This window comes from Puntigrus tetrazona, chromosome 4, assembly GCF_018831695.1.
Source record: "Puntigrus tetrazona isolate hp1 chromosome 4, ASM1883169v1, whole genome shotgun sequence".
NCBI classification, from domain to species: Eukaryota; Metazoa; Chordata; class Actinopteri; order Cypriniformes; family Cyprinidae; genus Puntigrus; species Puntigrus tetrazona.
The window spans coordinates 24769045-24787586 of NC_056702.1; the positions used below are offsets into that span (position 1 = coordinate 24769045).

The 18542-nt window shown below is 39.3% G+C and overlaps 1 protein-coding gene across 1 annotated transcript; it reads left to right on the forward strand.

Moving 5' to 3' along the window:
* Nucleotides 1–1587: 1587 nt before the first annotated feature.
* On the forward strand, nucleotides 1588–13297 carry LOC122342420 (NACHT, LRR and PYD domains-containing protein 12-like; the record flags this gene model as incomplete). Its single annotated transcript, XM_043236193.1, has 8 exons — nucleotides 1588–1830; nucleotides 1963–2004; nucleotides 2519–4325; nucleotides 4498–4668; nucleotides 5723–5896; nucleotides 5989–6162; nucleotides 6255–6428; nucleotides 13159–13297. Coding segments are annotated over exons 1-8 (2907 nt in total), but the record flags the coding sequence as incomplete, so codon positions are not given.
* Nucleotides 13298–18542: the final 5245 nt, after the last annotated feature.

Sequence of the window (18542 nt, forward strand, 5' to 3'; positions counted from 1 at the left end):
GAAACATGATCAAATATGAACAAACAGGATTCACTCTAATGTGCTGTAAAAAAAAACAAAAAAACATATATATATATATAAGAAGAAAGCTTGCTATTTTAGTCTATGCATAGCCTTTTGATAGGTATAAATGCCTTTGAAGTTTGATGTTCATATCAGTGTAATCTACTTGAATCAACTCAAAGATCTGATTCCCCAAATAATACTTAAACAGCTAATTTACCTCAGAGTGGTTGCACCAGACGCTTGTTAATACCAGTGTGACGGGGAGTGGATCTGATGCAATAACCACTAAAATTAATTTGCATTTTCTTTTAATCAGAGCTAATCAGAGCAAATCAGGGCTCCAAGCAAGACCCCAGTCTGTTGTCACAAAATAACTCTTAGTGACTGACAGATACAGAGAGCAAATTCTCCCTGCTTAGTTCAGTGGACTGAAACCTTGCTTGTGATAATAAATTAAATAAGCATCTTTACACCCCTTTTAATAACCTAAATAAGCACCGATAAGTTTTTTTTTATATTCACTTAAATAAAAAAGAGACTAACTACAATTGAAATAAAACTTATATTTTGGTTTTGTGAATAGTCAAACCTTCTCCATTCTGCAGATTCTGGTTTGTGCTTTGTAAATTACAGAAAGTCCACAAGATATCTCCCTAAACCTGTCCATAAGGTATTTTTTTAAATATCTGGAGCTATTTGGTATTAAGAAGAACAAAAACAGATGATTTAATATATAGATAACGAATACATTTTGGACAAATTCATTTTAGGTTTTGACTGTGAATGTCTGTCTTTAACGGTCCTTAAGATAAAAATGATTAGGCCTATATGACGTCTTGGGACAGTTTTTATTACTGAAAAAAAATGAAAACAGTACAAAGCAGCATATAAACTAAGGAAACAATTTTTGGCCTTAGAGGCCTTGTCAGTCCTGAGAAAAAAAACAGACAATATTATATTTTAATACTCTAAATGCTGTTGCAAAAAATGCAAAAGCCAAACAAAACCATTTGTCCTAAAACAGACACTTGTCCTAAAACTGCTCAGCAAATTTTAAATGCTCATCAGACACTCACCATGTGAAAGAACAAGAGATCTCCTGGACATCTGTCCCAAAACTCAGTCTCAAGAGAAAGTGGGCCATACAGCAAGACAACAAACAACGGTTAAAGAAGGAGGTGGAAGGAGCTGAAACAAGCAGTTCAATTGAGGAAAACCCACCAACATCACAGAGTTGAAGTGGTTATGTAATGAGGAACAGGCTGAAAGTCCTACAAGATGAACAAGATGTAGGAAACTTGCAAATGAGGACACATCAGATACAGAAAACAAAAATTCACATACTTTTCAGCAAACAGATATGTAACAATCAATAGTTTATCTCAATTTCTTTTGTAGATTTCTTTGTCTACGTTCAGGATAAATTTTATGTTTTGGGTCATATTTATGCAGAAATATAAAAAAAATTATAAATGCTTTCACTGTAGTTTTTAAAATGTCACATTTGAGCTCACTTTAGCTCTTTTCTTTTCTTAATCTGCAGTCGTGAGTTGGTGAAGGGCGATGGCGTCTGTTAAAAGCTGCTCTTGGACCAACTGATGGAGCTGGCAGAAGATGAACTGAAGAATTTTCATTGGCATTTAGTGAATTTTTATCAAAAGTGCATATCAAAGTCTGAATTGGAAAATGCAGATAGATGTGACACAGTAGATAAGATGGTGATGTGTTTTGGACCAGATGAAGCTGTGAAGGTCATGGTAGACGTCCTGAGAAAGATAAACCAAAATGATCTGGCTGAACAGTTGCAGAATGAACACAAGCAAGGTAACATTTAATTTACTGTGACTGTAACATTATTAAATATTTAACAGTGTGAAGGTTTGACCTCTTTGCTCTACTGATATGTTTCTGAGATAAATGTTTCCCAGAGTGATTCTCTCTTTTTCTCTCTCCCAGCTCAGACTGAGGACAATATGAAGACATCTGTCCCTGTTAGAGGTAATTCACAACATATCACATATAACCCACATATATCATATCACTGCCTGTGAATGGAAATAAGAGATCACATCAGAGGCAGATTTCACACAGATATATAGAAGTGTCCCCAGTGATACCAAGCCTACAATGGTCTGAAAGCCTTGCTTAAACATCTTATAATGTATTTGAATTCAATTAAAGTTAACCAAAAGGTGGCCCTGTCACAAAATAGATTCAGTACCACCGAGACATGATTACGGTCACGCATGCTAAGGTTAATTAAAGCAAGTTTAAACACACATTCTGTTTGATGTGCTAGATCATGTGGAAACCATTCATCAGTTTTGAGTGAGACTGATCTCATGGCATAAAGATCTCAATCAATAAGTGATCTGGAAAGAGCATAGACATTCAGATATTGTAAAACTGAAAATTGTTAAATATGAATCTGAATCAGTTGCAAATAATAACAATCATGCTGATATGAAAATATGACAAATTTGTTTAGTGTTTTTGTCTCTTTTTATTGTAGAGCTGCAAAATGTCTTGAAGACTCACAAAAACAACATGAAGATGAAGGCAAAATACATTTTTGAGGGCAACAAAGAAACTGACACAGATCTGAAAGCTGTTTACACAGATCTGTTCATCACAGAGGGAGATATAAAAGATGTAAATCAGGAACATGAGATTCTGAAGATTGATGATGCTTTCAAGAGCAAAAAAACACAGGACAAACCAATCAAATGCAATGATATATTTACTGAACTAAGGAAAAACAATGAGTTAAAGATTGTGTTGACCAAAGGAGTCGCTGGCATTGGAAAAACTGTGTCTGTGCACAAGTTCATCCTGGACTGGGCAGAAGGAGAATCTAATCAGGATATAGACTGTGTGTTCCTGCTTCCATTCAGAGAGATCAACGTGATTAAAGAGAGAGAGGTCAGTCTCCATGAGTTTCTGCTGAAATTTAATCCTGAATTGAAGGACCTGGAGAAATCAAAGTTATATACAGAATATAAACTTGTGTTTATTTTTGATGGACTTGATGAGAGTCGACTGCCTTTGAATTTTGAAAGTGATACAATGAACACTGTTGAGGAAAGATCATCTGTAGATGTGCTGTTTACAAGTCTGGTCAAAGGTAAACTGCTTCCATCAGCTCTTGTCTGGGTCACATCACGACCAGCAGCAGCCAATCAGATTCCTCCTCAGTATGTAGGTTTGTTCACAGAGGTGCAAGGATTCACTGACCTACAGAAGGAGGAGTACTTCAGAAAGAGATTCACAGATGAGAGTCTGTCCTCCAGAATCATCTCACACATTAAGACGTCTCGTAGTCTCTACATCATGTGCCACATTCCTGTGTTCTGCTGGATCACAGCCACAGTACTTCAGGATATTCTCACTGAGAATAATGAAGAGAACATCAGCACAACACTCACTGAAATGTACATTCACTTCCTGAGGATACAGATGAACATGAAGAGTCAGAAGTATGATGAACAACAAGAAGGAGAATGTTCAGAGCATTTACTTTTAAATAGAAAGATGATTCTGAAGTTAGCCAAGCTAGCGTTTGAACAGCTGAAGCAGGAAAACATTGTGTTCTATGAGAAAGATCTGAAAGCATGTGGTATTGATGTGAGTAAAGATGCTGAGTTCACAGGAATGATCGCTGAGATCTTTAAGAGGGAAGTTGGACTTTATAAGACAAAGGTCTTCTGCTTTGTGCATCTGAGCATTCAAGAGTTCCTCGCTGCAGTGCATGTGTTCACCTGTTACCTGAAAAAAAACAAGCAAGAGCTTAAGTTTTTCTTTGAGAATTCACAAACTACAGTCATACAAAATCTTACATTTCCTTTTAGAAAGGTCAAATGGCGTGACTTAACAGAGAGAGCCATTGAAAAAGCAATGCAAAGTAAGAGAGGGCATCTGGACCTGTTCCTGCGGTTTCTGATGGGCATTTCACTGGAATCCAGTCAAAATCTGCTCAAAGGCCTGATCACACACACTGAAGACACCACAGAGAGCATCAGAAATCTAAGTGCCCACATTAAAGAATTACAACAACAGGACATCTCAGATGAAGCTTCAGTCAACCTGTTCTACTGCTTACTTGAACTGAAAGATCATTCATTATATGAGGAAATCCAGAGTTACCTCAGTTCAGATGAACATCCAGGAAGAGATCTCTCGTCTTCAATGTGCACAGTGTTGACCTCAGTACTGCTGATGTCAGAGAAAGTGCTGGATGAGTTCAACCCAAAGAGGTTCACATCAGAACATTCAGACTACAAGAGACTCATTCCAGCTGTGAGATGCTGTAGAAAAGCTCTGTGAGTATTTCACTGACTGCTGTTTAATTAAATGATTTGTTCTACGTCACTAAACAATGAAATGTAAATGTGAAGTTAAATTTTTCCCCCCATTATCAAGAGAAAAATAAGTTATTGCAGAAAAAAACTGAACATCAGTAGATAATCAGGCTAAAACATTCTATTTTGGCAGATTTGAAAGCTGTGGTTTTGATGAAACATGCTGTGAAACTCTGTCTTCTGCTCTACAAACATCAAACCATCTGACAGAGCTGAACCTGAGTAACAATGATCTGCAGGATTCAGGAGTGAAGCTGCTTTCTGATGGACTGAAGAGTTCACACTGTCGTTTAAACATACTGAGGTTTGACAATCACACACGTTTGAAACTTAATATGTTCAAACATGTTAATAAATAGGTGTTTCATTGTTAAAGGTAGCAGATATTTCAGTATGATTGTATCAGTGTTATTTTATCTAGTCAAAAAAACAAAAACAGAGAATTTTGTAATACCGTTTCCCACTTATGAGATGAAATAAGACCTTAATGACGTTTAACAGTTTATTTAAAAAAAAGTTATGTATTTAAGTTTATTTAAAAACAGTCTTAGACGAGACAGGATATATAGTCTATTCAGTACAAATGTACTGTTTCTACAGAAAGTATTTGTAATGGAAAACAAATGTATGTATGTGCACTTAATGCACTTGTAAAAATAGACAAAAGGAACACTAAATATGAATGCAACCAGTGTCCAATAAAGGAGCACTTAATTAAAGCATAAAGCAATTTTAGCACTTAAAGTTTGTTTTCACAGAAAATCTGAAAATGCAAACAAAGCATTATCTATCACACATGTTGTATTTATGGTGACTATAGTTAGTTAATCATAAAATGAAAATTAGCAGGTTTTACTTACCTTGATGTATGTGACTTTTTTTTCAGACAAATCCAATCAAATTCAATTGTCCTAGTCCCTCCAAGTCTTTCCATTGTATTTATCATGTGGTAGCTTTTAACAGTTCAGAACACATAACTTATTAGTAATAAGACTTCCCTCAATTGGCTCTTGGGGGGTTGAACCACCCGCCCACTAAAATGATAGAGATTAAAAATGCCAGTTAAATATTTTGTAAGAAAATAAAAATCCCATACACCTAGTATGCTTAGATGGTATGTAAAACATCTATTTTTATTTCTTTAAGCATGTTCAATTACAGAGACACTCAGTGATGAACCCACCACTTGTATATAGTCTAGTAATGTAATAAATACAGTTTATATATAACTAATGAAATATAATAGTTTTTAAATAATTTAGAAGTGCATTGTTATTGTATTCCTGTTATTAAGTGTTATTCAGTACAAACGTGCCTGATAAATTCACATCAATATGTCAATTGTCTTCTTTTCACAGGCTGTGTGGGTGTCATCTCACTGCTCTGTCCTGTGAAAGTTTATCTTCAACTTTACAATCCTCAAACTCTGTCCTGAGAGAGCTGCACCTGAGTAACAATGACCTGCAGGATTCAGGAGTGAAGCTTCTTTCTGATGGACTCAATAGTCCAGTCTCTAAACTGGAGATACTAAGGCATGTGTTTGAAATACTTCATTATTTATTCATTAAAAAATCCCAATGTTGAGTTCAATTCTGTATGCAACTGCTGTGTTCATCTTGTTCAGATTTTCCACATGTAATCTCACTGCACAGTCTTGTGGGAGTTTGTCTTCAACTTTACAATCCTCAAACTCTGTCCTGAAAGAGCTGGACCTGAGTAACAATGATCTGCAGGATTCAGGAGTGAAGCTTCTTTCTGATGGACTCAATAGTCCAGTCTCTAAACTGGAGATACTAAGGCATGTGTTTGAAATACTTCATTATTTATTCATTAAAAAATCCCAATGTTGAGTTCAATTCTGTATGCAACTGCTGTGTTCATCTTGTTCAGATTTTCCACATGTAATCTCACTGCACAGTCTTGTGGGAGTTTGTCTTCAACTTTACAATCCTCAAACTCTGTCCTGAAAGAGCTGGACCTGAGTAACAATGATCTGCAGGATTCAGGAGTGAAGCTTCTTTCTGAAGGACTGAAGAGTCCAAACTCTAGACTGAAGATACTGAGGTTTGACTTTGAAATTCTTTGTTATTAACTCTTTAAAAAAAACCTTAAGGTTTAGAATGCATGCAAAAACCATGTATGCAATTATCGTGTTAATCTTGTATAGATTTTCCACATGTAATCTCACTACACAGTGTGCAATATCACAGAAGATATATGTAACCCTATAGAAAATAAATCCTTGATAGGGTTTAAGTATGTATTTTATTCAGTTTGTTTTAATTTGTATTTGTAATTGTCACCAAGCCAGCAGAGGGAGCCCTGACCTCTGGTTGATCTGCATTCACTCCCTCTGCGACAACTTCCTGTCTGAGGACTATAAATTCAGTAGCAGGCCACTCACCTGCAGGTTGCATTGTTCGCCTGTTCTATTGTTGTTTCTGAGTTTCTGAGTTTCCTTGTGTTTTCCTAGTTGTAGATTCTCTGGTTTTGACCCTGCCTGTCTTCCGTTGTTCCGATTGTTTGCTGCCTGACCTGACCTTCGCCTGTTCTTGGATTTTGTGTTTGCCTCATCTCTGATACTCCTGTTTGCCCTGTTTGACGCCTGCCTGTTTGACCATGCCTTCCTTTAATAAAAGCCTGCAAATGGATCCGCACACCTCAGACCGCTCATTCGTGACAGAATGCAACCTCACACCAGGATCCAGCGGCTTTTCACCTGATCCATGGCCAGGTAGGACCCTCGCTAGACGTTTATTGGCCCTCAAGCAAGGCACCCGATCAATTGAGGATTATACTCAAGAGTTTTTGGACATGGCTTACCTCTCTGACATACCTGACTGCTTATTGATTGAGTTGTATCATGAGGGAATAAATCAGCCACTCAAATCAAAACTTGTTTGTGAGAGTCCACGTGAGTCACTTGCTCAGTTTATTGAGTTCGGTTTAGTGACTGTGGGGTCAGCTTTCGCGTTGGGTGTTGAGGAGGAAAAGGATACAGCATCAAATCCAGTAATGGCTGCCTTCCCCGAGCCGCTGCCCAAGATGGCCGCCTTCCCCGAGCCGCTGCCCAAGATGGCCGCCTTCCCTGAGCCGTTGCCCAAGATGGCCGCCTTCCCTGAGCCGTTGCCCAAGATGGCCGCCTTCCCCGAGCCGTTGCCCAAGATGGCCGCCTTCCCCGAGCCGCTGCCCAAGATGGCCGCCTTCCCCGAGCCGCTGCCCAAGATGGCCGCCTTCCCCGAGCCGCTGCCCAAGATGGCGCCGCCTGCCCAGAGCCGCTTCCCAAGATGGCGCCGCCTGCCCCAGAGCCGCTTCGAGATGGCCGCCGCCTGCCCAGAGCCGCTTCCCGAGATGGCCGCCGCCTGCCCAGAGCCGCTTCCGAGATGGCGCCGCCTGCCCAGAGCCGCTTCCCGAGATGGCCGCCGCCTGCCCAGAACCGCTTCCCGAGATGGCCGTCGCCTGCCCAGAGCCGCTTCCCGAGATGGTCGCCGCCTGCCCAGTGCCGCTTCCCGAGATGGCCGTCGCCTGCCCAGAGCCGCTTCCCGAGATGGTCGCCGCCTGCCCAGTGCCGCTTCGAGATGGTCGCCGCCTGCCCAGCGCCGCTTCCGAGATGGTCGCCGCCTGCCCAGCGCCGCTTCCCGAGATGGTCAGTCACCGCCTGCCCAGCGCCGCTTCCCAACATGGCCGCCTGCCCTGCGCCGCTTTCCAACATGGCCGCCTGCCCTGCAAAGCCTCCAGTGCCCGCGCCTTGTGCAAAGCCTCCAGTGCCCGCGCCTCGTGCAAAGCCTCCAGTGCCCGCGCCTCGTGCAAAGCCTCCAGTGCCCGCGCCTCGTGCAAAGCCTCCAGTGCCCGCGCCTCGTGCAAAGCCTCCAGTGCCCGCGCCTCGTGCAAAGCCTCCAGTGCCCGCGCCTCGTGCAAAGCCTCCAGTGCCCGCGCCTCATGTACCACCTCAAGTTATCCCACCCTACCACCCTTGCCACACGTCGACGATGGATCCCAGCAGCCCCTGCACTCATCCTCTGCCCTCCACCTGGAGCTCGCCACGGGTCTGCCAGTCTCCATCGCCGCCCGTGGTGAAGGATCCCTCGCTTCATCGTCCCGCCTCCGAGTCCCGGACTCCACCTCGGCTTGTAGACCCGTCGCCTTCCCTTAGGCTCCTAGCTCCCTCCTCTCCACCGTGCTCCGTCAGTCCACCAGCTCTACCAGGCTCCATCGTCTCTCTTTTATTCTCTGATTATTAACAAATAGTTAGCCCATAATATGGGTTAACGTTGAGTTTATCAGCGTTTTCTCAAGAACGTTTATGGACGTTGCCGCCGCGACTGTTAGTGCATCAGCTGTACTAGTGTTTGTGTGTCAAAACATTCACACGATCGCTGTCGTCGTGTACCATGGATAGACTTTTCTTCGTTGGATCTCAAGATCGCAGGACTTTTTTTTCTTTTATTCCTCCGGATAGCGCACCCAGCTACCGGAAACGCTGGGTGTTTCTCCGGCATCGTGGGACGATCAACGCTTCGGTGGAGGACCAGGAATACAACCCCTGGCAAAAAGTATGGAATCACCAGTCTTGGACGAGCACTCATTCAGACATTTCATTCTGTAGAACAAACCCAGATCACAAACATGAAACAATCATGAAGTCATTCCAAAGTGCAACTTCTTGGCATTCAGAAACACTAAAAGAAATGAAGAAAAAACATTGTGATAGTCAACAAATGCTACTTTTATAGAGCAAGCACAGGGAAAAAAATATGGAATCATTCAATTCTGAGGAAAAAAATATGGAATCATTCAATTCTGAAGAGAAAATAAGGATTCATTCAGTCAATTTCCTTTCCTTAATTGTGCACCTGTCTCAGATTAGATCTGCTCGTTAGTCTGCAGTTAAAAGCATTGCAGTTATCACACCTTGGCGGGCTGCTAGACCAAGTGTATTGGCAAGAGTCATGGCTCCAACAAGTGAGATGTCTCTTGAAACCAAAGAGAGGATTGTCAAACTTCTTGAAGAAGGTAACTCTTCACGCATGGTTGCCAAAGATGTGGGCTGTTCACAGTCAGCTGTATCTAAGATATGGACCAAGTACAAACAGCATGGGAAGGTTCTTAAAGCCAAGCGTACTGGTAGACCAAGGAAGACATCCAAGCGTCAAGACAGAAAACTGAAGGCCATATATCTTGAAAACCAAAATGCACAACAAAACAAATGAAGAATAAATGGGAGGAAGCTGGAGTCAATCTATGTGACCGAACTGTGAGAAATCGCCTAAAGGAAATGGGATTTTCATACAGAAAAGCTAAAGAAAACCATCATTGACACCTAAACTGAAAAGAACAAGACTGCAATGGGCTAAGGAGAAGCAATCATGGACGAAGGTTGTCTTCAGTGATGAGTCACGAATCTGCATTGGACAAGGTGATGATGCTGGAACTTTTGTTTGGTGCCGTTCCAGTGAGATTTACAAGGAAGACTGCCTAAAGAAAACATCCAAATTTCCACAGTCCTTGATATGGGGCTGCATGTCAGGCAAAGGCACTGGGGAGATGGCTGTGGTTACCTCTTCAATAAATGCACAAGTTTACATTGACATTTTGGACAGTTTTCTTATCCCTTCAATAGAAAAGATGTTTGGGGATGATGAAATTATTTTCCAAGATGACAATGCATCGTGCCATAGAGCAAAAACTGTGAAAGCATTCCTTGGAGAAAGACGCATCCAGTCAATGTCATGGCCTGCAAATAGTCCAGATCTCAACCCAATTGAAAACCTGTGGTGGAAATTGAAAAAAAATGGTCCACGGCAAGGCTCCGACCTGCAAAGCTGATCTGGCAGCTGCAATCAAAGAGAGTTGGCACCAGATTGATGAAGAATACTGCTTGTCACTCATCAAGTCCATGCCTCAGAGACTGCAAGCTGTTATAAAAGCCAGAGGTGGTGCAACTAAATACTAGTGATATGATTTGATTGTTTTTTGTTTATCTGATTCCATATTTTTTTCCCTAGAATTGAATGATTCCATATTTTTTTCCCTGTGCTTGCTCTATAAAAGTAACATTTGTTGACTATCGCAATGTTTTTTCTTCATTTCTTTTAGTGTTTCTGAATGCCAAGAAGTTGCACTTTGGAATGACTTCATGATTGTTTCATGTTTGTGATCTGAGTTTGTTCTACAGAATGAAATGTCTGAAAGAGTGCTCGTCCAAGACTGGTGATTCCATACTTTTTGCCAGGGGTTGTATTCAGAAATCGCGATCCGGGAACGGGAAGAAAGGGTACTGTGTGCTTGTTTGTTCGTTTGCTCACTCGAATGAAGTGGCCAGTTTCAGTTTTCAAGGCCTCAACGCACACTAGCCACGACACAGGCCTGCAGCGGGGAGGTGTGTGTGTGATTTTGTGGGCCCACTGTTGTTGCTGTTTGTTACGTTGACATTCACATTCTTTAAATTATATTGAAATTGGATTTGATTTATTTATTCAGTACATTGTCTGCTTTCCCATAACCTAAAAGAGGGAGGGAGATATGTGGTTTGGAGAAAATTAGGATTTAGAAAGTATTTTTCTTAATTGAAGTACCTTGTTTTACTTTTCTTTTCTATTCCATTAAATTACACTTTTTCTATCCGTGAACCATCGTGTTTGTTTTCGAGGGTATTGTCTCAGGAAATAACGTATATAATAGGTAAGATCAGGGAGAGGGGGGCCTTAATCCAACAACTCAAGGCATTTATTTATGAACCAAGAGCAGTCCCTTACAAATTTCTACACCAGAAAGAGAGGGGGTGCTACATATAATATCATAATTGTTGTTTTAATGATGTGAGATTTTAAATTATCTAGTAGTTTTGCAAAACACACCCTCAGAGTGTGAAGTCTAGACTAGTGAGTGTGCACATTTAGAGTGCTTTTCTTTACTGCTTGATTCTATTTAATAATATACATTCAGAATGATCACAAATTAAAGACATGCAGGCAGAATATTTCATATAGTTAATTACCATAATGTAACAATTTAGTTCACTGAATACGAGGATAGTGAGAACTCATGTGCAGTTTTATTTACAGAGACATAATCCATAATCTAAACAAACAAATACTTGACTTGAAACACACTTGACTGAACAATGAATAGACTTGACTTGGAATAGACTTGGCATGAACAGGATAGATTCATTGACAGCAGGTTCCCTGTTAGCAAACGCACATCTCAGAGGCGTCAAATAGACGTCTGCATTTATATCTTCAAGACATAGTTTTTTAGCGTGTTTGCTTATCTGAGCCACTGGCCTCTGCTTCCTCAGTGGAACATGCTGGAAGAAGAAAATTGGTGGAATTGAGGAGATCTTTCTCCAGTATTGAGGTATTCCTTCCACCATCCGACAATATCCCCAGTCGAAGTCAGCAGATTCCCACCTTCACTTAAATTTGGCAATATGGGAGTGCTTCCCCCAAGCTGTTTAACTATTTTAGATTCACAAACTAGAATAAAAAGTCCAGTGATTTATCAGTAAGATTGGTGTTTTAGAAAAAAATATAGTAATAATGTTTATTAATTAAAAAATGTATTAAAATGTAGAACCAATAATGAATATTCATTGTGAATAGATAATAATAGACAACTAAATATGAAGAAAGATGGCAAAGAATTTGTAGAAACAAATGGAGTGAAGACAGAATGTGTCACCAAGCCAGCAGAGGGAGCCCTTATCTCTGGGTGATTTGCATTCACTCCCTCTGCGACAACTTCCTGTTCCAGGACTATAAATACTGCAGCAGGCCACTCATCTGCAGATTGCATTGTTCGCCTGTTCTATTGTTGTTCCCGAGTTTCTGAGTGTTTTCCGAGTTATAGATTCCCTGGTTTTGACCCTGCCTGTCTTCTGATTCTGTGATTGTTTCCTGCCTGACCTGACCTCTGCCTGTATTTGGATTTTGTTGTTGCCTTGCCTCTGATACATCTGTTTGCCCTGTTTGACACCTGCCTGCTTTGACCATGCCTTCGTTTAATAAAAGCCTGCACATGGATCCGCACGCCTCAGACCCCTCATTCGTGACAGAATGTCTCTCCTAGGACCACATGTGGTGGAGGGTTTGAGTGCCTCAGTGGCCCTAGGAGCTATATGGCCCTGGTAGGGTCTCCTAAAGCAAACAGGTCCTAGGTGACAAGCTAGACAAAGAGCGGTTCAGTTGGATCTGTTGGCGGGGAAAGACGCCGGACAGACTCGACAGGCCCAAATGTACTGTGAAGGTCTGTTGGGCAACCCCTGAATCCGGTGGTGGACACCGGAAGTAAGGAATGGCGTCAAGCTGAAGAAGGAGTCCTATCAGGCCTTGTTGACTTGTGGGACTCTTTATTGAGCAGATTGGATCCTCCAGTTTTTTAGAGAGGTGATCAGTTGACATCTCCGCCCCTCTCTTCACCTGTAATATTGAGTTGAATATGTTGTAACAGAATTAAAAAAGCTGTGAAAGTGTGTTGGTTGTGGCAATTATTACACAAAACGCAGAAAGAAGCCATTACATTAGCCACTAGGGGCCTTTTTCCTATCTTATGTTTCTTTCTTTCACTACTTTTACATAAGATTTAGCAGCAGTATTGTGCCACTATTATTTGTGAGAGATTTCATGCTTTACATTTGCATTTAAAATATATATGTCCAATATTTGTTTCTTATTGATAATGATAAATGAGCACAAAATCATTTTTGTGACCAACCATTTTATTGATCAGTTAAATATAAAAGGGAACAAAAACAATCTAATTCAATGTGGATTGCTGTTGTATGCTTTTGTAGGTTGTCTGGCTGCATGGTGACAGAGGAAGGCTGTGGTTATGTGTCTTCAGCTCTGACTTCAAACCCCTCACACCTGAGAGAGCTGGATCTGAGCTACAATCATCCGGGAGATTCAGGAGTGAAGCTGCTCTCTGAAAAACTGGAGGATCAAACTGCTCACTAAATAAACTCAAGTATGTTATGCAGGAGAGGTTTTGGGGTTTATTGTTTAACCCTTATGGAGTTTGGGTCCACTTCTGACCAGAGAATATTTTTTTAAATTATAGCTTCACCCGAATGGTACACTGTAAAAAAAAATCTGTAAAAAACCGTAAAAGACTGGCAGCAGGACTTCCAGAGATATTCCGTTAAATTACAGAAAATAACCATTTCACAAAATTACAAGCAAAACTGTGAAAATACAGAATTGAATTTACAGTCAAAATTAATTAAATTGCAGTATATTACCATTGATAATATGTTTTAGACTATTAAAAAACTGACAAATTACGTGAAATACATATAAAAACCACCAACTTTCAGGTTTATCACTGTAAATTTAAGGTTTTAATTAGTTATTTTATATAGTTGCTATGTCCATTTTAAGTAATTTATTTTTTAAAAGTACAATTTTTCTATGTGAAATAACTAAGAAATAATGTTTAAAAATGCAGTAAGCACACTTTTTTTACAAAAATGTTGTATATTTACATGATTAATCCTCATTTTTACAGAACAAATCTGTAATTTAAAAGGCATTTAGGAGTTATTTTATGTCTACCTAGAATAAGTTTGTAAAACATTAAACAACAAAAAATGTACAAAAATGTAGTAAATTCATAACTTAAACACAAATGTGTGTAGATATACATTTTAATCATTCATTTTCCAGAAATTACAGTTTCAAATGTTTGGACAATGAAGAAATGAGCAGAACACAGAAAAAAGCTACATTTTCAGCAATTTTCTGTAAAATTAACAATTCAATTCAATGCATAATAATTAAATGAACCTGCACATTCACCGTATTAGTTATTATACTAAAGCATTGGATGTCAATTTAAAAAAGAATAATACAATTATAGGAAATACATGTTATATACAGAACATGCAACATTTGTACATTAAATGCATTTGATATATACACATTTATACATTTGCAACGACAAATAAAACATACAGTGTAATGTAAAATACAAAGTCCCAGTTAGTCTAACACAGTAGACATAGCAGTTTTTTTTTAAAGGGTCAGTGTTAAAGGGATAGTTCACCAAAAAACTAAAATGGCCCCATGATTTACTCACCCCTGATATACGTCTGATTGTGCTTATCTGAAAAAGAAAGACATATACACCTCGGATGGTTTAGTCTGCGAGTCAATGCTGGATTAGCTGCAGAGTCTTGGTAGTACATGCTGGAAGGTCTGCTAACAGAGTAGTACAACAGTCCAGTCTGGAGAGAACAAGAGCTTGGACAAGGAGTTTTGTAGCATGCACCATAAGAAAGGGTCTGATCTTCCTAATGTTGTACTGGGCAAATCAGCAGGATCAGGTCAGTGCCGTATGGTCAGAAAAGTTTGTGTGTCAACTAGGAACGCCAAAGTTGGGTCAGCTGAAATCATAAGCAGTTCTGTCTTGGCAAAGCTGATGGTCATTCAACATTCAGCATGACATTTGGGTCCAGGAAGCAGAGATGCGAGGAGCAACTGTTGGGATGCCAAGCTGAAATCAAAGAAAGAGATGTGTTTCATTACAATAGCAGTAATATAAAAAAAATCATGTTTATGAATCATTGACCCATTGTCATGATACAGTGGCATGCAAAAGTTTAGTAACCCTTTACAGAATCTATGATCATATACAATGATGTTATTTTTAATGGAGTACTGTCTGAGTAGGATATTTTACATAAAATGTGTTTACATATAGTCCACAAGACAAAAATGAGCAGAAATGATTTAAATAACCTTTCAAAAGTTTGTGAACAGTTGGTTTGAATACTGTGTGTGAATGGCTACCTGGACGATCTGATGTTTTTTTGTTTGTTTTTGTCACTTAGTTATTCTGTTCGAGTCCTTGTTAGTTCTGAACAGTTAAACTGAGTATAATCTAATTTCCAGTACTGTTTCTTTCAGAAAAATCCTCCAGCTCCTGCAGATTCTTTTAGTATATTTGAGATATTCTGGATCATTCTTTCCTTAGGACCAGTGTTCTTTTAAAAATACAAAACTGGTGTAATCCAAAGGCGATGTACATCTGCAAACAGATGCACATTTAAAAACTGTTGTAGAGCTAATCTAATTTCAGTCACTTGTGTTTCATCTAAACACATTAACTGTCTGGATCACAATCCTCAAAGAGAATCTGCAGGAGCTGGAGGCTTTTCTAAAGAACAGTGCTCAGTTTAACTGTTTAGAACAAACAAAGGGACTCATGAACAATTTATCACACAACAACAACAACAACAACAAAAAAGTCATAGATCACCCAGGTAACATACAGTATTAATAACCAAGGATTCCCCAAACTTTTGAAGGGGGTTATTTGAATCATTTCAGCTATTTTTGTCTTGTCTTATTCATATATAAACATCTTTTATGTAAAATATCTTACTCAGGACAGTACTAAACATGCAAATAACATGAGTTTTGTATGATCTCTCTTATTTTCCTCAAATGATTCACATTTTCCAGATTCTGCAAGTGATTACCAAAATGTTGCATTCCACTGCATGTACATGGAGAGAGAGAAGTGCTCCAAGCAGTAGCTAGATGTTGCATCTTAGAAACCTCCCCCTCCAGACACCCCAAAGGACCTACCTGAGAGTTAAGACTGGAACCACAGGAGTGAGGTTCTAAAGACACTGTTTGTCAAAAGGGTTGACAGGACAATCAGGTGGATAACTGTACCAAAAGCCGCAGAGAGAGATCCAGCAAAATGAGAACAGATGACTTAGAAGCTGATCTTGCCACTCACAGACTTTTAACGACCCAAAGCCAAGGCAGTCTCAGTTGAGTGTCCACTTAAAAAACCAGACTAGTTAGGAGTCCAGGAGAAGTTGTTCTGGATGAGAAAGCAGAGGTTCAACAGGACTCATTCATTGTTTATTAAACAAATACAATTGTCTAATGAAGTGTTTTATTGATACAATTTTTGTAATATGAAAAAATACTTCTTCTGCATATCACTTTGAGTTGTGTTTTTTTAAGAAAGCGGTCAAGATCTGTTACAGCTGAGTGGGTATACCAACATTTGATTATCCAAAAAATGTAATGTAGAAAGCATAAAAGGTAATCCATAGTTAATTAAACAAGCACTACATTTTAACTTATGGCAAACTTCTGTTTCTGCCAAAAATGACTTAACGATTCATTATTCCATTACATAATGTAAGTTTCTTTAAAAAGTGCTTCCCCCTCAAGATTTACAGACATATTTACAGCAGCTGTTTTACACTGATTTTGATTATTAAAGGATACTCCACCCCAAAGTGAAAATGTCTCAAAGTACCCCCATGTCATTCCCAAAACCTAAAAGCTTTTGTTGGTCAATGGAGACACAATTGAATGTTTTGGATAAAACCATGCTTTAGCTGTGTTGTCCCATTGACTGTCCAAAGTAAATAACACTATCAAGGCCAAGAAACGTATGAAAGACGTTGTCAGATGAGTCTGCCATCAAAGGGTTCAACCATAGTTTTCTGAGCTACAAGAATACTTTTTGAATGTAAAGAAAACAAAAAAAGAATGACTTAATGACTTGCAAACATTTCTGGGCCTTGACTTATTTACTTGGCAGTTAACTAGGAGAGTCAAAAAGCTACAGTTTTCATCAAAATATTTTAAATTGTGTATCGAAAGACGACTGGAAGCTTTTAATGGTTCAGAAGACATGAAGTAGTGCTTTTAACAACAACATTTTTATTTTGGGGTGGAGTAACCCTATAAAAGTACCCTTGGTTTTATTCATCTCATACTACATAGAGCAACTTAAAATTACACACAAAGAACAATTAAAAAAAGAGAATGAAAGAAAGAAAGAAAATGGCTGCATGAAAAAGAAATTTGTTGTGTTATTATATGACTTGAGAAAGGCATTAGAGAAGTTTATGCTGGTTACAGATTTAACTAATAATAATAATAATAATAATAATAATAATAATGAAGAATTGAACCTCTAAAACAGGAGTGTCAAACTCCAAATTCACAGAGGGCCAAATTAAAAAAAGAACATTAGTCGAGGGCATGAATAGATTTTTTTATTAATTTATTGTTTTTTATTATCTTTAAGATACACTAAACTGCTGTATTAACCATCCTCATATATTACAATTGATTTTTTGTTAAATACTAGAAACCAGAACAGGTTTAAAGAAAATAATAAAAACAAAACTGAAAAAATATCAAAGCTTCACTATATCTTTTAACTTTATTCATTTTAATTGTAACCTAAATCTTTTTCATCACAGACCATCAAGGCCAACACCTAAAAAATATCTCTTTCAACTTTGAACAGACCATGCCATCAGTAAATAAAAATAATATTTATCCATTTTAAATAATAAAAAAAATTAAAAGGAATACGCAAAATGTCGACACTTCGAGCCTCAGCATCTAACAATGCGGCATTTTCAACAACAATCAAAACAGACAGATCCGGCACTCATGAGAAGTAATGCCAATTGCAGGACCATTGAGACACATCGCAGCTCCGTCTATTTCCTTCCGTTTCGTTGTTTTTAAGACACGACCAAAAAGTGTCTCGGAACGGAGTGCGCTCTTCTCGCTCGCAGCAACAGCGTTAAGCGTAGCCTGCTCCACATCGGGAACTCCACCCGGCACCGGCTTCGTTCTCCCATTGGGTCACACGTAGATGTCGCCACAGCTGTTTTGTGACGCCGAATTAAAAATGTTTTGTTCTTTTAAGGACTTCCGCTCTGTATGATCGCATCGCACATACAATAAATGAATGGACATGCTTCAATGTGTAGGCAGGACAGATGCAATACATATATTGAAATCATGTCGGGGCCTGAGTTTGACATGTCTGCTCTAAACATCTAAAGAGCAAAATCAACACACACACACACAGACACACACACACCACACACACAGACACTCACACACACACACACACACACACACATTATAACACACACACACACACTTCACACAGACACAGACACACACACACACACACACACACACACAGACACACACACACACACACACACACACACAGACACACACACACACACACACACACACACACACACACACACACACACATCACACACACACACACACACACACACACATTATACAGACACACACTCACAATACACACAGACACACACACAAACACACACACACACACACACACACAAACACAGACACACACACACCG